General features: G+C 38.2%; 5 protein-coding genes across 5 annotated transcripts; 1 reads left to right on the top strand and 4 right to left on the bottom strand.

Moving 5' to 3' along the window:
- Positions 1-4,175, bottom strand: LOC120016279 (crooked neck-like protein 1). Its single transcript, XM_038868969.1, has 7 exons — positions 2,968-4,175; positions 2,814-2,879; positions 1,658-1,802; positions 1,356-1,574; positions 715-895; positions 412-607; positions 1-330 (listed from the first exon to the last, which is right to left on the bottom strand). Exons 1-7 carry the CDS (start codon positions 4,119-4,121, stop codon positions 213-215), a joined length of 2,079 nt encoding a protein of 692 aa, XP_038724897.1. The 5' UTR covers positions 4,122-4,175; the 3' UTR covers positions 1-212.
- A 3,034-nt stretch (positions 4,176-7,209) lies between these two features.
- Positions 7,210-8,929, bottom strand: LOC120017241 (subtilisin-like protease SBT2.6). The gene is made up of 5 exons (XM_038870402.1): positions 8,892-8,929; positions 8,674-8,750; positions 7,858-8,011; positions 7,584-7,731; positions 7,210-7,506 (listed from the first exon to the last, which is right to left on the bottom strand). Exons 1-5 carry the CDS (start codon positions 8,912-8,914, stop codon positions 7,444-7,446), a joined length of 465 nt encoding a protein of 154 aa, XP_038726330.1. The 5' UTR covers positions 8,915-8,929; the 3' UTR covers positions 7,210-7,443.
- Positions 8,930-11,741: 2,812 nt separating this feature from the next.
- LOC120016766 lies at positions 11,742-12,308 on the bottom strand. Its single transcript, XM_038869681.1, has one exon. The coding sequence runs from the start codon at positions 12,306-12,308 to the stop codon at positions 11,742-11,744; it is 567 nt and encodes a 188-aa protein (XP_038725609.1).
- A 2,544-nt stretch (positions 12,309-14,852) lies between these two features.
- LOC119980150 lies at positions 14,853-16,237 on the top strand. The gene is made up of 4 exons (XM_038822811.1): positions 14,853-15,339; positions 15,415-15,570; positions 15,656-15,823; positions 15,916-16,237. The coding sequence occupies exons 1-4, from the start codon at positions 15,262-15,264 to the stop codon at positions 16,039-16,041; spliced, it is 528 nt and encodes a 175-aa protein (XP_038678739.1). The 5' UTR covers positions 14,853-15,261; the 3' UTR covers positions 16,042-16,237.
- A 230-nt stretch (positions 16,238-16,467) lies between these two features.
- On the bottom strand, positions 16,468-20,815 carry LOC119980089 (probable polygalacturonase). The gene is made up of 6 exons (XM_038822746.1): positions 20,655-20,815; positions 20,021-20,525; positions 18,660-18,780; positions 18,135-18,309; positions 17,954-18,024; positions 16,468-17,282 (listed from the first exon to the last, which is right to left on the bottom strand). Exons 2-6 carry the CDS (start codon positions 20,354-20,356, stop codon positions 16,642-16,644), a joined length of 1,344 nt encoding a protein of 447 aa, XP_038678674.1. The 5' UTR covers positions 20,357-20,525; positions 20,655-20,815; the 3' UTR covers positions 16,468-16,641.
- Positions 20,816-20,914: the final 99 nt, after the last annotated feature.

The raw sequence follows: 20,914 nt of genomic DNA, 5'->3' as shown, positions 1-20,914 counted from the left end.
TGCACACAAAAGTGTATACTGAGGAATTCCCAATTTCCAGAGAGTTTCCATGGAAGAAAAGTTGGTTTTGGTTGAACTCGAAATAAATCTGTTGAATCCTATTTTTGACAGCAAATCAACTTTTAGTTTTACAAAAGACATTCTACATTTTGTTAAATAGGATGTCTGTAAGTAATTCACAAGTCAAAAATGAACCATCAGATTATGCGGGCCTAGTCATCATCATCGGAAGACAGCCTTTGCTTCTTCCATCGGTGGGCAGCTTCCAATATCTTCAGATTTGCTGTCTGAGTTTCCTCTGGGAATAGATAATCAAAGTACTCCTCTTGCCTGCAAAATATTAATTTCTTATGAGCAACTAATGCCAAAGAGAAAAGTTTATAAGTGGATGTAGTGAGAATGTTTGCATACCCAGTCAAGCCATCCTCAGCAACAAGACTTCTTCTCTTCTTGATTTTCTTCGGCAGCTTAGGCTGGACTAAGCTAACATCACCAAAATCGCCAAAATTACTCTCCATGTTCAACCACTCTTCCAAAAGCATCGCCCGTTCTTCTTTCAGTTCAGGAGCAGATGTCCTAAAGTAATTAAGGGCTTTCTCAAAAACCCCTGATAAACCAAGGCGAAAGGGGCGAAAAGAATAATGAGAGGATGATCTAATCATGAGAGATAACAGATACATTGTAAAACTAAAAAAAATGGTAAAGACAACTTACTTCTTGCACGCTCAATACACTGCTGCTTTTGCACATCACCACCATTGTCGTCCAAGGATGTTGCCTCAAATTTTGCATAACTTATCCACACCTTCAAGTGTTTTGTTCTATCTAGAAGTCTCTCATAGAGCTCCCTAGTTCTATCAAATTCACCTTCTGATATTTCAAAGTCGATGTATGCCTGTTGTCCAAATCAAGATACAAATTTATAAGTTCTTGATTTTCAGACACTAATAAATAAGCAATGCATTAACAAAATTTGTTCAAGAATCAAAAAAACTATCAACAATAGCAGTCTAGGTACTTTTAAAGGAACATAATTAATCATCCAAACAATAAAGAGAAAGTATGCCCTTCAGTTCAAAAAACACACTATTCCTCCCTCATGCTTTTGAACGATGCACAGCAAAATGTTATGCAAAAATAAATAAGGCCCATTGGCACGAAAGACTTACAAGAGTCATTAACTTGAGAATAATTAAACTTCCTCCCCAGGTGTACCATGAATGATGAAACCAAAGGTCAAGAGGCAAATAATACTATTTAAATACCCAAAAGAGTGAGAAAAGGAAGGCCATTTAAATTCAAGAAGAGAACATTTTAAGCTCTATAAGCTTAAACGAAAGCTCATGATAGCTTACCTTCCACAGCAACTCTGGCATGTCCAACGCTGGTTGGGCTATCGCAAGCTCAAAAATAGCCCTTGCTCGCTCAGTTTCACTCAAAGATCTCTCAAGTTCAGCATATTTGCTCCATGCATAGCAATTTTCCGGAGACCACTCTAGATATTTCTCATAAAGTTTTCGGCAACGGTCAATATTACCAAGATCTAGCTCTATCTCAATATACTTCTTAAAAATCTGCAACAAAATACGAAAGTCAAAACATAAAAGCTTGCCTCGATGGAATTCATTAAATTATTAGAGATCAACCTACGCATTACCTTGTCCTTAGGTGCCTGCCCAATTGCATTCCCTAAAATTTGTCGAGCTCCCTTGAGATTTAACTGGCGTATTTCAAATTGGGCAGCTAAAAGCCATATTTTTGCAAATGAGAATTTCTTATGAGGAATCAGCTTAATACATTCCCTGGCACAGAACAAAAAGGAGGTAAGAAATCATTACAGTTTGACATACCTATCCTTTCATTAGAAGTACGCTACATAAAAGACAAAGACACAACTATTTTACACTATCAGTCAGTAAGAGAGAGGAGGCAGAGAGAGCGTAAAACATTTTGAAGTCAAAAACTTGGCCTAAGTTATACATGCTTCCCAAAAGGCTTATAGATATAAAATCTTAAAAGCGTAATACTCTAATCATTTCAAGGAATAAAGAAAGCCAAAATCTAAAGAATTTACTACACCTCCATTTGTGAGAAACACTCAAACACTTTTTTTCTTTGAAAATAAAAAAAAATATTCAGGGCTGCCAAGGAGGTGAAACCCAAAGGAGAAAGATACAATAATAACTACAAAGCTTGGCAAAGAAACACTTTGACGATTTCCCCCCTTAAATCTGTTCATACATGATGAATATCCTCCGGAAGAATTTTACCCACATTCCCTCATCAATATCAATGTTTTCAATTTGAACCCAACCAACAAAAGTTCTACACATACAAGTCACATTATAAAAGGGCAACTAAATCAGAAGTAAAGCTTTAGATAACAAAAGACTATCGAGGATTATGGTTATACAGGGTGTATATTATGAGTGTGAGAACAGGGTACAATGTAGAAGAACCATGGGGAAGCTGAATCTGGCTACAGCTTCAGATAATATGACGCGTTGACATAGTCTGGCAAATGCAATTGCATTTCTCCTACCCTTACATGAGGCACTGTGGAAGTATGCAGTATACCAGATAACAAATCCAGTCTTTCACTAAGATTTATTAATATATGCTAGATGGTTTATTCACCCACATCTCAAGTTGCAACCATAATAGTCCAGATGAACACCACATATTCTACAATGCCAGTCTCCTAGAAAGTCACGAGGCAGAATTTAATATAAAACCAAGTTCATAAAAAGTACAGCAACAAAGTATATATATTACTGAAGAGGGAAAACTTTCAAACCAACAAGGTATTATACCTGTAAACATCACGAGTGCGCTCCACATCTCCTGCATCTAGCTCTTCATAAAGAGCATAATTAATCCTAGAATCAACAATTGAAAGTTACAAATTAACATCCATTGATTATTTGAGGAATGAACCAAATAATTCTAGACAAAACAAAAACTCACCACAAGTAAATATAGCGCTGCCAGTACCGCTTCTCTTCAGCAGGTGGCACATTTGCAATAGCTCGCTCGTAAATCTCCCTAATCCTATCCTTATTACCCACACTCTCCTCCAACCTAATGTAGTCAAACCAGGAATCATAATTCAATGGACTCTTCCTCACCTCATCCTCATACTGAAACCTCCTCTTCCCCACAATGGCATCCTCTATACCCTCCTTATCTCCATATTGCTTCTCAAAAGCCACAAACTTCCTATATAAATCCTCCGCGCTCCCCTTGGGTATGTGATCCAGCGCAAACTTGTAAATACACCGGGCCCTCTCACTCTCTTTGCACCGCTCCTCAAACTCCGCAAAGGCCACAAAGAGGTTCTCTGCCTCCTCGTCATCAGCCAGCTTCTCCACTGCTCTTTCATAAACATTCCTTGAACGCGCAACCTCGCCATTCTTCATCTCAAACTTTGCATACCTAATATATGCAGATACTTTTGGATGGCATTGCACAAAACGCTCATAAATCTGCCTAGCACGCTCTACCTCGTTATAACGCAGCTCGAACTTGATGTATGAAAGCCAACCTTGCTGGTCGGGCATCCAACTCATCCATCTCTCAAAAACCTGCCTCGCACCAGCGACATTGCCGAGGATTTCTTCCATGTGAATATACTTGTACCATAGCTGATCGACCCTCGGGAGCAGAGTAACAGCACGGTCCCAGACGTTTCGGGCATGATTGATGAACTTGTTCTTCATCTCGACTTCGGCATACTTGAGCCATAACGTGTGGTTGCGGTAGTCGACCTCTAGGGCACGCTCCCAGACGGATCGGGCACGATTGAAGTCCTTTTGGGACTCCTCCCACTGGGCGTACTTGATCCATACATTGATGTTCCATCGCACACGACGGATTAGATCCTCGAACTCCTTACGCTTGCGGAGACGATAGTCGGCGAGCTCGGTGGGGTCAGTGATTTTCTGCTTGGGCGGCCGGATTTCTGCCTCCTGACGTTCTCGAGCTTCTCGGAGGATCTGTTCCGCTGTAATTTGGACTGAGGCAGGCGTCTTGTTCTTGACGCGTGTGGGGCGTGGTAGCTTCACCTCCGTGTCTTTCCTGGTTAGGTAACCCAGCGACGGGTCTCCATCCTTGCTTCCCATGGCTGCTGCGGACTGCGAGTATGAGAAAGAAAGCTCAATTCCGCGTAAAGACGAACGAGAACGGACGAGAGGGGTGAGGGTTTCCGTTCAGAAGAAAAACGACGTCGTTGTTAGTAAGTAATCGGATAAAAAAGATGGGCAGTAAGCCAGCTTTCGCGGCTTTCCAGTTCACGTGCGATGCTCGTGACCAATATCTGGTCTAAATGGCCCAAAGATTCATGGGCCGGCCTGATTAGACAGTATTGCAGTATTGAACAAGGGACAAAATCCATTACAAAATTTGACAATTTGTAAGCTATCCTATATAGGACCAAGTCCGAAGCCCAATTGGTCCTCGCTACAAGGCCCGGTCTTATTACCCTTTAGTTTTATTGAATTGTATCAACACGTAATATACTCTTCAGTATTTGGTCTTTTTAGGAATTATACGTTCCTGTTGAATTTGGCATATAGATATATAGCTGACAAACCAAGTTGCACTCTATACGTACACATGCATGTTGAAGAAGTGATGAATAATAAGTCCATTACATATAGCTTCGGTTAATTTAGTAGATAAGAAACAGCCATGAAAGTTGGGAGTTGACTTGTGTGCAAATGGAATCATATTTAGCATATAAGTACACATGTATTATATACATATATGGATAGGATGCCTTATATATTCGGGTTTATAAAAGTAAGTAGATTACTACATTATTTGGCTTCTCCTGATTCTCGAGGCCCAACTAATCTCCTTTTGTTTTTTGATTGCCAATCAACAAATGGTATTCATTATTATATTCCAAAGTGATACAATTACTATGGGCTTAAATGCATGTAACAATCATACGTACGGACGTCCCCTTTTGTATGGATTTGGTGTATCTTTTATAGATATTGCATATCAGGTGTCAAATGCAAGATAAGGTGATCCCACCCAATTGGTGTAACCGTTTATTCTCCACATGTTTGGACTAATCACTATATATATATATATATATGTATATGTATATGTATATACTTCTTCATTGAAAATAGTAGTCAAACATCAATAAGAATGAAAGATAGATAGATTTTGGGTCTGCCCGTCAGCTTTGGGTCGGGCCGGGTTTAGAGGGCCGGTGTACACCCCTACGCGATAGGATGGTTGGCCCAAAGCAAAACACTATCTTATTAGGCCCAGTATGGACCGGGTGTGATTTGACTGATTGTGCTCTCGCCCTGGGCTTCTTAGTCATCAATCCATCATCATAGTGAGGCAAGCTATATATATTCGTAACTTTATTGGTAGCTTACATATATATATATGGATCGGATAAGATGCATGTGTATCCTTAGAAGTCAACGTGGGGGCAGTGGAAAAAAAATTCAGTTCTACTTGTATAAAAAAAGGGAAAATGGGTTCTCACCAGTTATACCTTGAGACCTCAAAAACCTAACCAATATGAAATAGGGAAAATCTTCTCTATTCTAACCCATTTAACCATTCTAGTCCAGACTCTCAGTCTTAGTCTCTACTACCCGGTCTAAAGGAACACACACGCACACGATAGATAATACTATCTATCATTGAAGAAATGTACATGACTCTTGAGTATCAACTAGAGACATACATTACACATGATAAACAAATGATAGATTTAGTTAGTTGAAGAGAGTTGGTGATCGTTCTAGATTGTTAGTGCAAACAAATAAGCATCTCTCTTTATCCTTTTGGAGTATCGATTTTTGAAGTTAGCATTGATTTTGCCTATAATAACGATATGGGTTGAAAGATACTTTTCAGGAATGAACATTGTCAAGTCATATTCGTGCAATCGGATGAGTGATAAGTTTTTAAATGATTTTCTTGTATTTTTCATAGAAAAAAGGGTTATTCGAAACTATTATTAATGTTATAATATAGCGTTTTCACAATATAAAGATTAGTAGAGAACAATTATTAATATTTTATTAATTGAAACTTTTATTAATGATTATCTTCGTGTCATATAAATACAAAATTTCTCCAAGAATGCTATCCTCAAATCCCTGTTGCTTAGTTGTGTCTCTAGTGAATTCGAATTATGGATCCCCATGGTACAACATGTTTATTCTACACAAAGATAATAGGAAGCTGAAAGTGGCAGGAGTTAACGAATGCCCAAAGGGGACCATATCAACATGTGCTAGCTAGTACAAAAAACATATATATAGAGATAAGATAGAGATGCTTCAAATAATAAGTTCCTTTATTCTTCCATTAGCAAGACCAAAACATGTTTAGTTGCCAAGCATCACCTCTCCTCTCCCCCTAACGAACTCTCTTGTATAGATTTGGGGTAAACAATAATTAAGGAAGAGGATCTTATCTGTCCACCAAATGTTCCAACTCTACATATGTATATATATCTATCTATACCCCACCGATTCGGATCTTTTTGTTTAAGCTAGCTAGCTATCTCCCACAATATTATTGACACACATTAATCAATTCACCTTTTTTGATCTATAAAATGGCTAGGTCTTGTTCAACTAAATGAGCAATTAATACAAAGTATATATACATAAGAGTTGAAAGAATTGAGAAGATTTGGTTATTATTCAAGGCTCCGGCTGCTCACTCTCCCTCAAGGGCTTCAGTACTCCTGAGCGAATTAAAGGTCATGCATGGATTAATCATGTGCATGCAATTGGGTTTGCTAGGGTTTGAAGCCCCTCTGAAGGAGAGTAAACAGGCTGCGCCTTGCCACAGGATTATCCTTTTTTGTTTTTTTACGTATGCATGTTTTGGGTTGTTTTTCTTATTTTTGGAGATATTTGTTTGAATTTTTTTTTTTGTGAGATTTGCTGAAAATTAAATCTTATGTGCAATTCCATTTGATATGTAAGTTTTGTTTGATATTTCTTTCCATTTCTACTATATTTGTTTGGAATTTCACTCCCTTTTTCTACTATTTTTACTGGTACAGAGAGATAAATGGTGATTAGACTCTAATGACTGTTTTGTTTTTTGTGTTTTTTTTAAGTGGAACCATCCAGCTAGTAACTCTCATGGATTAGCTGAGACTTAATCCGAAGTTTAATACGGGAAGATAATGCAACAACGTATGGAGGCATTCGCACATATTGAACTGAGTAAGAATTATCGTCATCAAGTTCACAATCTCAACCAGCAAGCCGTTGTTATACTGTTCAGTTCTTACAGGAGAAAAGAAATAACCACGGAGAGACAGACAAAGAAATATAACATTACGAGAAAACTAAAGCAGAACCAATTACAAATCGTCCTAGCTCGGAATTCACCAGCATCCACATTTGACAGATGTAAAACAAACCCATCTGTTCACCTTACTTTGTGCTAATTAAACACTTGATTCTTCTCCACTACTCTCACACCATTCACAGATCTAAGCACATTGGCCTGTTTTTGGACACAAAAGATCAGACAAAAACAGAGTACTCAATCAGTTAAAGATAAATAATGATTAATCAAATCACCTGATGTTCAGTGATCTGCACAGCAAACCCATCAACAATTTTGAGAGACAATGCCTTCTTGTAAGTCCCAATTCCAAGGGTGTTCGCCAACAGCTCGTCGTGCTTCCTACTCAGATATATATCAACCTCAAATGCAGCTCTCTTTGTACTGTCAGTTCATCAAAATTACAGAGCAACACTTAACACAACATTGTAGTTTAATTTGAGGGGAAAGGAAAGAAGCATTATGAGGAAATGCTGTTAAGAAAACCAAAAAAATGATATAATTACTGACCGGTCAGCTTGAAGACGCTCAAATTCAGGATCATAATTCATGAAAACAAAGTAGAGTCCTCTCTCTGTGCTTCCCATTGTTTTCTTTTCTTCTGTTACTTCAAATAACTCACTGATCACTTTGAGCTCCACATGGTTGCTATTTATATAGACAACTGCACTAGAAAGTTATATATTTTTTAAATAAAAAATATAAATCTATTCACATTTTAATCTTTACATCTCACTATAGTCAAGTAGAGAGAAGAACAAAAAAAAAAAGAAACTTTTTTACTTTGATTTTCCAACATTTATAGGTGGTTGTTTTTAGGTATATAGCTCATAAAAAACACAAAAGAGAAGCACTAATAAATAATAACCCACACACGGTTGGGGAAGAAAAGTCAACCATGTACTAATTTCTTAATGAAGGTTGGGAATTTCGCGTATAGAAATGAATTGTTGACCACGCATTATCCTATTAGGGGTACGTACTGTGTGTAATTGTGTAAACATCTTAATTGATTCTTAAACAATTTTGTTGACCCAACAGAGATATATATATATTCTTTTATTAAAAACATACACTAAAAAGATCCATTGAACGGACTGAGATGCAATTGGGGATGTATAATGGGTTTAATTAGCTTATTGGACTATAAATTTTGAGGTAAGCAATTTGAGTCGGTCAAATATGTACATAAAAGCATCTAGCAGGACGTGGTCTGGTCTGGTAAGGTCAGGTGCATGAACCTTAACTTACGTACAACCTCTTCGCGCGTGTGTTTGCATGTGTTTTGTGTGCCTGCATATGCAATTGCCTATAAACTACTTTTACCACTTATTCCCAAAAAGAGAGCACGAGGGGATTTTTTTCTTCTTCCCTTCTTCTTCTTCTTCATCTTTAGGGGGCAGCTGCATAAAAAAAAAAAATGATATTACAGCGAGATCTATAGTGTCTCTGCACGTGAGCCTTTCATTTTTGCTCAGAAGGGTCGACGCGTCGATACAAGCTGAAGAGGAACAAAAGAAAAGGGGACCGTGTAGAAATTATACCTAGACAAAGAAACGTGTCGCATTTTTATTGGAGAAGTGGAACAAGACAGACTGTCAACGCAGGAAGAGAGAGAAGGGGAGTGTTTGTTACTGACAGCTGTCAGTCACGTGGTAGTTCCTTTTGAACAGTCAAGACTCTGCCAGTGCCAGCCCACACGTGAGGTTTTGGGGACACTGATTTTATAGTACAGACGAGATGAGAGGAGGTGAAAACCAACATAATTGTGTTGTCACCTTCTTCGCAAGCTTCGGCTACATTTGGTCCCATAAAGCGCGTCCAATCCTGTGGAATCTTTGACAATTTGCAAACCAGAATTTTAAGACTTTTTAGTTGTATTTGGTTTAAAATATCTGTTGGCAAATTCCCAAATTCAATATTTTATCCTGAGTCAATCTCTACAGTCAATGGCCTTACAGAACCCCTAATGGCTAAGAGCATCCACATCAGATTATCTAAACATGAGTCTGTCTGTAAAATAGGGAAAGATTATAGAGATTTTGTCAAAATAGAGCTCTGCATCAGATTACCTAGAGGTTCCCTATTTTACAGAATATGAACAGTAGTTCCCTACATCTAGAGAACCACTATTCACTTCCCTAAACATAAAATAATATTTTTACTACTTTATTTTCTACTCTCTCCTCACTCCTCTCTCTCTCTCCTCACTCTTTCTCTCTCCTCACTCATCTCTTTCTCTCTCCTCACTACTTTCTTTCCCTCTCTTCTTTCTCTCTCATCTCTTTCTCTCTCCTCTCCTCACATTTTGACTCCTTTATCTCTCCTCACTTTTCTCTCTCTCTTATTTCTCTCTCCTCACTCTCTCATCACTCCTTTCTTTCTCTCTCCTCTGTCTCTCCTAACTTTTTCTCTCTCCTCAATTTTTTTCTCTAATTTTTAATAACATTAATTTATTATTTTAATTAATATATTGTTTTAAATGTAATTAATTTATTATTTTAAATAGAAGTAGTTTATATGAATAGAATAAATAAAGGAAAGAGAAATAAATATTATTTTAATGCAATAGAGAATATGATAGGTAATTTGATGCAGTGTTGATTGGATAGGGAATCTGTAAAATAGGGGAAAGTGACATTTTGTCTGTATTTTAGGGAATCTGTTAAGAGAAACTGATGCAGATGCTCTAATATTAGCTAACTGTACCTTTTGAATATTAGAGAACCCCTAATGGCTAAGAGCATCCACAGCAGATTACCTAAACATGGGTCTGTCTGTAAAATAGGGAATAAATTTAGAGAACTTGTCAAAATTTAGCTCTGCATCAGATTCCCTAGAGTCCCCCTATTATAAAGACTTGCTACAGTAGTTCCCTACATCTAGGGAACGACTGTAGCAATCTGTAAGAATAAAATAATAATGTTTAATCGTTTTATCAATAAACCTAATAAACAATATCCTCTCACTATCTCGTACGATGCAAAACACCGTCTCTCTCTCTTCTATTTCTCTCAATCCTTCTCCGGCGTCATCGATCTTCTCCGACCATCGTCTACCTTCGCTGGGTATGTATCCTTGCTCTCCATATCGAGGTTGTTAAAAAGAGTTCCATTTTGGCACTACTCTCGTCTCTTTGCTGCACTTTTTCTGTTCTGGTCTTTCTCTCATGGATCTACATATTTGTTATGGTTGTTCGATTTCTACTTGGTTCGATTTCTCTTCATAATCTGCAACTGATTTTACTTAACTATGTCGTTGATTATTTCCTCAATTTTGTTTGGGTTTCAGAGTTTTGAGGCTGAAGAACATAGGATTGGAAGGAGATAGGTAATGGTTAGTTAGTTTAATTTCATTCAATTGATGGTCGATTGATTCATATGGTATGTGAAATAAGTGGGCTGAGTTTGTTTATTTTATGTGAATTAAATGGGTTCATATGATTTGGTGATGGGTTGATGTGTTCTGTTGTTCTCTGATTTCTTTGTCTTCGGGTTGGTTTCTCTTTTCACTAAGATGGTGTCTTCTTTGAAATAACTGAATTGTTGGGTTTCAAAGGGTGTAAATGTTTTGCCTTTAACATGGAACATAGTCCTTTTTTAGTTGTATGAATGCTGTTAACGAAATTGCTATAGAGGATTTCCTTTTAGTGAATTACCAAAAAAGTACTTCTTTGTTGTGATATACATGGCCCATCTCTTTTTGACTTTCTGTATCTCTCAATGCAATCTCGTATGATTATATAATTGATCAAAAAGTTACGTATTCAACTAAAGTATTTACTATGTGTAAAAGGTTTGAAAGATAACCCTGTTTTGGATTTCTATGTCATGTCTCTGTCAATGAAACTTGATTAGTGTGAGCCTGTTTAGAAATTGCTTTTGTTTCCCACAACCATGCTAATGTTTAAAGTAGTTCCCCACAAAGTTAGGATTACCATGTTCTCTTTCAGATCTCATCATTGAATGCATTATGCTTGCATTTTAATCTTTTTTTTTCAGTAATGAATTTAAACCGCAGTGGTGATTGTTTTTTTGATACGATTCTTGATGGGATGTCGAGGGGAGATTCACATATTGGAATCATCACTGAAGAACAAGAGCCTATCCATCAGCTAAATAATACCCCATTGAGTATTGATTGCCATTAACATGAAAGTTCACAGCAGGTGCACGACCTTGTGTAAGTTCTGAAAAAACGTTGGATCGGTCTAACACATTGATGTCATTGAGAGCACCAGGCATACCAAAGAATGCGTGCCATATCCAAAGGTCATACGAAGCTATAGCTTCCAATATGAGTGTGGGTTCGTGGATATGACCAGTATACATACCTTTCCACGCACTCGGACAATTCTTCCATTTCCAATGCATACAGTCAATACTCCCCAACATTCAAGGAAAACCTCGATTTTCCCCGATCTCCAATAATCTAGCAATATCATTGCTATTTGGGGACCTCAAATATTCTGAACCGAAAATAGAAATTATTGCTCTTGTAAATTTCTTCAAACTGGCTATAGCTGTGGATTCTCCAATCCTAACATACTCGTCCATAAAATCTGCGGTGACGCCATAAGCAAGCTTCCTCAATGAAGCCGTTATCTTTTGTAGAGGAGATAACCCTAGCTTTCCAGCAGCATTTCTTTTTTGTCGAAAATAAGGATCATGAGCTTCCACTGCCTCCTGGATACGTAAAAATAAATCTCTACTCATACGAAATCTTCTCCGAAATCGATCATGAGGATACACTGGATTTTCAGCAAAATAATCATTGAAAAGTCTATTATGGCCTTGTATGGATCCTCGGTTGATGTACAAACGCCGATCACGTGATGTCAATCCTCTGCTCATTTCCAAGCTCAATCTTTCAGCTTCAAGAAGGAGTATATCTTCAACATCATCATCAGAGGAAGAGCTTGACGATGAGTTAAAAACGAATTTCTTGATAAATGGTCTCATTGATGGAAATGAATGTAGTAAACAAGTAAATGGGAGAGATGTTTGGTATTGACAAAGATAAATGTTGCTCATAAAAAGGATATATAGAAGTGGTCATTGGGGATTGGTGGATGTAGAATGGTAGGTGGAGGGTATAGTGTAGGCATGTGAATTTTGTAGGGATCGTAGGTGAGGGTAGTGTAGCAATGTGATTTTTGTGGGATTGGTTGGTGAGGGGAATGTAGCAATGTGATTTTTGTGGGTTGGATAGGTGAGGGGAATGTAGTAATGTGATTTTTGTGGGGAAGAAAAAATTCAATTAGTTTAATTATTTTTTAAATTATTTAATATATTAATTCAGATTAATTTTTAGATTATCGGGTCACCAAAGATGTTAAAAAATAATTATTTGTTCTCTTATTTATACAAGTTAAAAGAATAAACAAAAGAAAGAGAAAGAAATATTATTATAATGTGATAGAGAATATGATAGGTAATCTGATGCAGTGTTGATTGGATAGGGAATCTGTAAAATAGGGGAAAGTGACATTTTATCTGTATTTTAGGAAATCTGTTAAGAGAAACTGATGTAGGTGCTCTAATATTAGAGAACCCCTAATGGCTAATATGAACCATCATTAAGAAAAGGTTAATCTAGCCCATGAAAACTCTCAGGCCCAAAGCCCAACCCACAACTGTAGAAACAAGATAACCTGTCTTTCTTATTTCTTTCTACACATCGGTTATTTCTACCTGATTTTGCAGTGGCTTCCTCTATTGTACAATTATGTTTTTTTTTTTTTAACGACGATATTTGGTTGGTTTTTCATGTTTAAAGTAAATTGCTTGTCGTCATTAAATTTGTTGCGGAGGTTATGACCATTTGGGTTCAGTTTTACTTCTGTTCATGTCATTGTAGAAAATTGCAGAATTAACAAGCCATACAAAGTGTTCGTTGAAATGCCTCAATCATCTACAATAACTAAATTATGAATAACGTAAGGGACTAAAGGGTAATGTTATATCCTTATTTTGTGACTCTTGGAAGACTACCAAATCTACGTGACATTAAATTAGTCGTGGATTAAAAACATACATTAATGGAAAGTCTTTTGGGATCTTAAAGTGGGGATGAAGCATTTTTCGTGACATAATTTAATATTATATACATAAAACAATTGTTAAGCCCAGAAAAGTCAGGCCCGTATATCTATCCGAGCAACACATAGGCCCATTTAATCTGTAAAAGATTACTGTTAAATACCAAAAGTTCCGTTTAATACGATCCTAGAGTCAAACGACCAAACCAACGGACTGCCCAAGTTAAGCTTCCCTCCCATCACGTGTTCGATTCCAATTTCAATTCAAACATCCACAAAACTTAATTATCTGCCCGTAACTATCTCTAATCTACTGCATTAGTATATAATAATCACAAAACTCGTTTCTCTCTCAAAAAAGCGAAACTTATCCTCCAGTCCTCGCCATTGACGATGATGGGCAGACTCGCTGTTACCGTCGCAATCTTCATCTTCCTCTTCTCCTCCACCACTCATTCTATCGATCTTGATCGCATAGATAAGACGGAAAAAGATGTCATCGGACATGATCTGCCTAGGACTTTCCCCGATCCTGAAACCAAAACCACTAGAGCAATCCTCCTCCCTAGTGAGAAACCCGAATCCCGACCCGCAACCGTCGTTGACTGGGAACCCCTCTCAGATATTCCAGAATCTGATGATACCGCCGCTGTAGAATCATCATCATCGGAGACGGAGACGGAAACGGAATCTGTACCCCTCACGATCATCAGTTTCCGTCCGATCAACCGCCGTTTCCGTTCCCCTGGCCGATTGATGCGCCCCCACAGTCGCGCTCACCGATGCCGCCACCATCACCAGATGTTGAAGCCGTGGGGCCCGTTCCGTAGCCGTGTGGTTTCGTACGGTGACGACATGCTCATCTCCGGTTTTAAGGGCCTTGGCCCCGATCCGATGTTTCGAGGCGGAGTAAGACAGATCCCGGCGAGATGGGTGAGGGAGGGGACCAGGTTTCCGTTTCTGAGGAGGGAACGTATGAGATGGGCCCAACCCCGTAAAGATGAGAAGAGAGAGGAGGAGAATCATGAGAAGGAACACCACCACCACCACCACCACGAGAAGGATTGGTTCATGGGGAGAATTCGAAAGTTTTTGAACTTTTGAGTGGAAATCCTTGTTTTACACTTTTACTGTTACCCCTATAATGATGCATCTATCTATAGTGTTCTTCCTGCGTTTTCTTTCTTTCCTTTTCTTTGTGATATAGACGAAGCTAGGTTGATATAATGTTGCGTCCAAGTGCATGGATGTTTATAATTTCAGACTCTGGTACACTGCGTTTGTACCATTGCTTTGTTATATATGCAGTTATGAATATATACGATGTTTCTATGAATCCTCTGCAATTTGTTGTTTCTATGAATCTTCTGCAATTTGATTGAAAGATTGGAAGGTGTTTGTGAGGGCAAAAGGAAGATGAATATGAAGCAAATGAATTTCATATAATGTGACATAGATTTGATCATCCAACATTGACATTACAGAGTAATCTCAGAATTTACTATGAAAATTAATGGTCTGGGAGTTGGAGGTAAGTTCCAAGTATGGCACTGGTCTTCCAAACACCAGACTTTGAACCAGTTTTGATCTGAAGGTTGACGTTAGAGAGAGAGATCGCAGTAAATGTGGAAAAATATGTAAATGCTGCATAAATAACAGAAGCAAAGCTTGAGGGTAAAAGACAAAATGAGATGATGGGATCTTTTGAAGAAGATTGTGTAGATAGTTGCAAAAGGGTATGGGAAGGTGGTTATGTCATTTAAAGCCCTATCCAAAAGCCTTCTCTCTGATATTCATTGAAATATCAGCAGCAGAGCATGAACTTCAATACTGCGTTTTCATAGAGGATATATCTCAAGTTTTAATTTTGTGTCATGGATCAAGAAGAAAAGCAGGAATGTGCTCCACCCTTGCCAGTTCTTGCGAGACTGGATTTTCGCCTTGATCGCTTGGTATATATGTCTCAAGACTTCGATACGATATGTGAATTAAGCTCAAGCTTATAAAAAAGATTTCATCATTTGCAGGTTGAGTATCTGGAAGAAAATCGTTCAACCGGGGACATTAACCGAGAAGTGGAACTACAAGATCAGTGCAAGACCCTGTCCTCTGCACTGGAGGAAGTTCATCAGAAAGGCACTCTAATGGATCGATTAGGCATGCTTGAGAAGCGCGTATTTCAGGTTAATTAACCCATTAATTAGTCTTCTTATCAAGAAATTTCAGTCACCATATTTAATACTTGTGCATGTTGTTGCACTCATTCAGTTGAGCCTTGAGATCAATGGAGGGAATACATCAAGGTCAAGCGCTTGCACTATTGACCTAGCCGGAAAATCAAGGCTTGGATCAGATTCAACCACACTTACAAGCCAGAATGATGACATAACAATAGTTCATGAAGACAAGCAAGGCCTTCCATTACTGACTGGTCAAGTAAGTTTGAAGAATGTTTTATTCTTTCACATGTGCTATTTAGAGAGGCAATTTTTTTGTGATCAAGAATTATGACTATGGAGATTTTTCAGGAGAGCATATCTGTAAAGGCATGCGTGGGAAAGCAACAAGAAGGCTGTAATGGCACAAGAAGGACAAGAAGTGTCAAGATAATGCAGCGGAAAAAATGGCTGGGATGGTTTAGGTTGGGGTGCTGATACTGTCATATTAGTCACTTCTGTTTGCAATATATGGTGTTGTACTGTTGTATCTATATATGTTGATGAAAAAAAAAAGTGAATTGTTTACATAACTGCATAAGCTTCCAATCTTGCTGCTCAGAGAGACCCAATAATTGTTTGCTGTCCATATTGATAATTGCAGTCCATATCTATCCAGAAATAAGAAGAAAAAGTATTTGTTGTTATTGCAGTCAGAACGGTATGGGCATCTATGAAAGACTGGTGGTCGAACTGTCGAAGTATATCTATACATCAGCATAACTATTAACAATGTAGATAGGGTCCATACGTGGATTTTCATCACTTGACATGAGCCAAGTACATTATTGGGCTTTTTGCTCCTTTTTCAGACATCTGCACAGGGAAGAACTTGATAAAACACGATGCTCATAAGAAGATTGATGAGAGCTAGAAAAGACATTTCATTCAACTTATAGAATTATTTCATTACAAATTCCGGGGAAGAACTTATTTGCCCCTGATTAAGGACAAGTTCACTGTTCTGATTGCACAAATTGAAAACTCGAACTCTAATAATATATCAGAAACATACACGAGATACATGAATCTCAGAAGTTATGAGAATTGGGAACATGTACTCTCCTGAGAGGTGGCCGTTAACTCTGCGCATGGCCATGGACTTACTTGGAACGCAGCTCCACTGACAGCTGAACACTGCCATAGAGTATATTTGGACCCCGAAATACCATGAAGGTGGATGTTAGAGAGGCATATCCCAGTAAAAGGAGAATCCTTCAAGCCTTGTATTAAACCCGGTTGTTGAACCTTCACACCCCAAACACCCTTCAGTGTAATGTCTTTCACAACGGGGAGGGCATTTGGGTTGAAGTTGTTGTCGGGGTGGTCCCCGACATCACCTGCAATTTTGATCCCCTTCCTTGCATTTTCGATATACACATTAGAAAAAGTGATGTTTCTTATGAATCCTCCTCTACCAATGTTTGTCTTCACATGAATGCCAACTCCCATGTTGTAAAGGTTGATATTTTCAGCTAAGACATTCTGTACCCCGCCAGAAGTTTCACTTCCGATTGCAATTCCAGCAAATGGGGATGAACCTGTTATCCGCCTGATGGTGATGCTGGAGCTAGGGCGACCATAAGCAATCCCATATTCGTCCCATCCACTCTTCACAGCTACAAGATCATCTCCAGTAGAAATATAAGAGTCCTCTATGCAGACATTGGTGCTCGAATCTGTAAAAATAGTAATATAACTATACGTCATTAGAAATTCTGGCAAAAAATATCCTTTGATACTAGCAAGTAGCATACATGTGAATAGCTCCAACAACCACCTTTTTCTAACAAATTTTTAACCAACCTAACTGAAAGTTTACCATTGCCTGTTCTATCTACTTAGTCCTGAGTAGGTAGAAATGAAATCTCAGTAAAAGCATGCAAAGTTAGTTTTCTCCTGATGTTCTTCCATTTATAAGCTAGGGAGGAGGGAAATCAAGGGTCCTATGATGAGACCAAGGTGGTGAATGGCACGTGGTCTAGCGTTCAGTGTATCTCTATCCTATATACCATTGTGCTCATTTAATTACTTCAGCCACAAGGGGGGAAGAAACGAAAAAGAAAAGAAACGAAAAGGAGTCACCAGTCTTGGCTGATCAAGGTATTGCAATTTCAAGGCTACTTTCTTTTCATTGCACAGTTAGAAGTAGCTAGAAAGGGCTGTGGTATGAACCTTAACATCTCATAAATGTCAAAGTGTAGGAACAATATGTCTCATCAACCTCAACAAGAATGCCTTGGATCTAGATGTCATTCCCAAATATATATGTGGATGCAGAGATGCCTAAACATGAATTCTCAGGGAGAGAACAAAATAACTGTACCGTTGATTGAGCACTAATATATACCTGGATCAATTCCATCAGTATTGGGAGAGTCGGCTGGGGCCAAAATGGTTACGTATCGGATAACAACATTGCTGTTAAGAAAGAAACAAAAAACTATTAGATCCCATGATTGTAGTTTACTTGCACTTCTTACCCAGATTGAATGGGACTTGTTTGGGTGCACTATGTGTTAAATTAATACCTGCAGTAAACAGGGTGAATGTTCCAAAAAGGAGAATTTTGGAAAATGACATTGCTAATTATTATGCTCCTCGAATTCTTGAATTCAATGAGATTTGGTCTTGTATATTGGAGAGCTCTCTGCCTCCACATGTTCCACCAGACATCTCCTTGGCCATCAATTGTCCCATTCTCACCTGTAAAAATCAAACATTCCAGTGATCACCTAAACAGAAAGCAGGCTTATAACTTTTGCAGAAAGCATGTTCATTCGGATTAAAACAAAAAAACCACATCATATTCTCTTGCCTAATATATCAGTGCAAAAGTAGTATTATAGATTTACAATGCAATACCATTCACCAAACAATGTAGAGCTAATATTACCCACTATATTTCTCTACTCTCTAGTACACAGTATCTTGTCACTAGAAACAGGTTCTTATTGCATATCAGGTGATAGCAGGTGTTTAAGGTAAACAGAAGTAATCTACCATGATATATTGCAACCGAAGATGAGAAGAACATGTTCTTGCTAAAGACTCACCAGTAATGATCACATCACGAAGTCCATCTCCATGAATAAAGCTCATGTACCTTCCGCCTGGACGTTCCCTACCCCTCCCATAAGATGGCAAAGGGGCAATTAAAGGCCAAGTTTGCGTGTCCTGGAGCATCAATAGGAGTGGTACAAAATTAGAAGGCGCAGTCTTTCAATTTTGTCAATTCCTCATGTAAGAATTGGTAAATATTGGTATTTTTGTGACAGGGTCAGCATTAATAACAAATCAATTTATATCCAATAGCACAATAGTGAGACATCCACCCAGGGAAAAATTTCATAGAATCGTAGAGGCCAAATGGACACCTTAGAACAGAAACAATTGAGAGGAAAGCTGAAAATTTTAACATTCTCTTTCTTCCCAGAGGTTGGCAGGAAACAAAGTTGTTTGGAGAGAAGCACATTATATACCTTAGATGAAATGAAATATAAGGGTGAAATTTTTTTGCATTAAATGTAATATAATATAAAGCTATGTCCTATCCGTTTAAGATCCGATGCATGAATCCCATGAAAAATCACATTCCAACACATTCGATGGTAAAGGAGTCAGCATCATATCTAATGTGACAGCCTCAAAGACTGCCCCACCACCATAGATCCAGCTGTTAAACAATCTTACTATTAAATTCTGTACATGTCATGCACATGCAACCATTCAAATCAGATCTCCGATGTCTTAAACTTATTTCATACTGGTCCCACCATACCATCTCTCATGGTGACTTACTAATTCAATGCCAAAAATTCTGGGCCAGAAGAACAATAGAATTCTGATCAAGCCAGCAACAATGGATTGACATCTCAACTACATTGCAAAATCTAAAGCAACGAAGGAAACCAAAATTTTCATTTAGTATAAACGAAGTGCAAAATAATCTAACCTGCACTACAACCATATGTAGATCCCCATGATTCTATAGAATCAATTCAAATAAGTAATTGAATTCACTATAGGAATTTGTTAGAGGTAGAAATTTCCATCCCGCTACTCGGACTCAAACCTAGATGCTCTAGCACTGCTTCATAAGAGCAGCATGTGAGCATGTCTACTACAGATTTCACCATTGCGGCTTGCTAGAAATCACACTAACTAATTATTATTCAATCGTTGAGATTGAAAAAGTCAATTCCATAAGTAATAATGTCACCTTACTATATCTGCTAAGAAAGACAAACCAGAAATTTTGTACTCCCAGCAATACACATGTCTGGACAAAACGAACTCACATTAGAATAAAATTTTCTACATTTCTGTTCAATATTCCAATTTTAGAAGAATCCCACTAAGTTAATAAAATAATAAGCAAGCATTTAAAAACATGGAGGTAAGAGAGATTAATCACCTGAGAGGCTCTGATAACAGCACCTCTAGCCAAGTAGAGAGTCATGTGACTGGTCAAGTTAAAGCTCTCCGATAAGAACACCCCCGGAGGTATGTAAAGAAGCGTTCCACCTCTCCTCCTCAGATGCTGAATCCGGTATATTGCTGCCCTAAACGCCTTGGTGTTCAAAGTCTTCCCATCACCGACACCCCCAAAATCCGTAATTGATATACGGTCCCATCTAGTCCTCATTGGTACTATTCCCGAGCACGTTATCGGTTCCCCAAAACCAGTACGGCAGGAAACCAACAGTGTGAGGGAGAAGCAGAGGAAAGCCGAAGCCAATAACCGATGCATTTTCTAAATTAAAAAAAGTTCTTCAAGGTCGATTCTGTGATTCACTAGACAGGATCACCGGCTCAAAATTGCTGAGAGAGATAATTAGGGGGACAGTGACAGAGAGAAAGGAACAAGCAGCACTTTTGAGATCATTAATTTAGGAAGAAAAAAGAAGAAGATGAGGAGCCTGGAGACAAAAATGCAAGTGTTAGATCTGGAAATGGAACAAAGAGAAAGCTCCAAGCAATGAAACATAGAAAGTTAAAGAAATCAAGTAATGGTATAAAGTATGAGAGTAAATTAAGTGAGAGAGCACCTGTGGATTGGAGTGGAGCTCTGATGCAATTATAAGTTATTGAATAAGCGAGATGGGTGTTTAGGGAGCTAATAAGGAAGCCATGAAAGTGGAGCTTTGTACAGAAGTGTGTGTCTTTAATGGGCAAGAAAGGGGACTAGGGGAGAGAGGAGTGCGAGACAGAGCAGAGACGGTGGACATTTTTTAATTTTTTTTTTTAAAGAGAGACGGTGTTTGCTGAACAATGGCCCAAAAAGTAGGCCCGCCCGTTTATGACATTT

Source organism: Tripterygium wilfordii, chromosome 15 (genome assembly GCF_013401445.1).
Source record: "Tripterygium wilfordii isolate XIE 37 chromosome 15, ASM1340144v1, whole genome shotgun sequence".
Lineage (NCBI taxonomy): Eukaryota > Viridiplantae > Streptophyta > Magnoliopsida > Celastrales > Celastraceae > Tripterygium > Tripterygium wilfordii.
Note: the sequence above shows the minus strand (reverse complement) of the source record. Positions and strands in the feature narration are given on the sequence as shown.

What these genes read in the sequence shown, in the direction of transcription:
- LOC120016279 (XM_038868969.1), bottom strand. Translation starts at nt 4,121, where the DNA reads ATGGGAAGCAAGGATGGAGACCCGTCGCTGGGTTACCTAACCAGGAAA. An exon ending in CAGCGCTATATTTACTTGTG is followed by an intron (nt 2,880 to 2,967) that starts GTGAGTTTTTGT and finishes TGTTGATTCTAG; the next exon opens with GATTAATTATGCTCTTTATG. An exon ending in GCTGAGGATGGCTTGACTGG is followed by an intron (nt 331 to 411) that starts GTATGCAAACAT and finishes AATATTTTGCAG; the next exon opens with GCAAGAGGAGTACTTTGATT.
- LOC120017241 (XM_038870402.1), bottom strand. Translation starts at nt 8,914, where the DNA reads ATGCGACACGTTTCTTTGTCTAG. An exon ending in CGACACGTTTCTTTGTCTAG is followed by an intron (nt 8,751 to 8,891) that starts GTATAATTTCTA and finishes TTTTTTATGCAG; the next exon opens with CTGCCCCCTAAAGATGAAGA. An exon ending in TGCAGATCACTGAACATCAG is followed by an intron (nt 7,507 to 7,583) that starts GTGATTTGATTA and finishes GTCCAAAAACAG; the next exon opens with GCCAATGTGCTTAGATCTGT.
- LOC119980089 (XM_038822746.1), bottom strand. Translation starts at nt 20,356, where the DNA reads ATGCATCGGTTATTGGCTTCGGCTTTCCTCTGCTTCTCCCTCACACTG. An exon ending in CTGTTATCAGAGCCTCTCAG is followed by an intron (nt 18,781 to 20,020) that starts GTGATTAATCTC and finishes TTGATGCTCCAG; the next exon opens with GACACGCAAACTTGGCCTTT. An exon ending in TCGTGATGTGATCATTACTG is followed by an intron (nt 18,310 to 18,659) that starts GTGAGTCTTTAG and finishes TGATTTTTACAG; the next exon opens with GTGAGAATGGGACAATTGAT.
- LOC119980150 (XM_038822811.1), top strand. Translation starts at nt 15,262, where the DNA reads ATGGATCAAGAAGAAAAGCAGGAATGTGCTCCACCCTTGCCAGTTCTT. An exon ending in ATTTTCGCCTTGATCGCTTG is followed by an intron (nt 15,340 to 15,414) that starts GTATATATGTCT and finishes CATCATTTGCAG; the next exon opens with GTTGAGTATCTGGAAGAAAA. An exon ending in TTCCATTACTGACTGGTCAA is followed by an intron (nt 15,824 to 15,915) that starts GTAAGTTTGAAG and finishes GAGATTTTTCAG; the next exon opens with GAGAGCATATCTGTAAAGGC.
- LOC120016766 (XM_038869681.1), bottom strand. Translation starts at nt 12,308, where the DNA reads ATGAGACCATTTATCAAGAAATTCGTTTTTAACTCATCGTCAAGCTCT.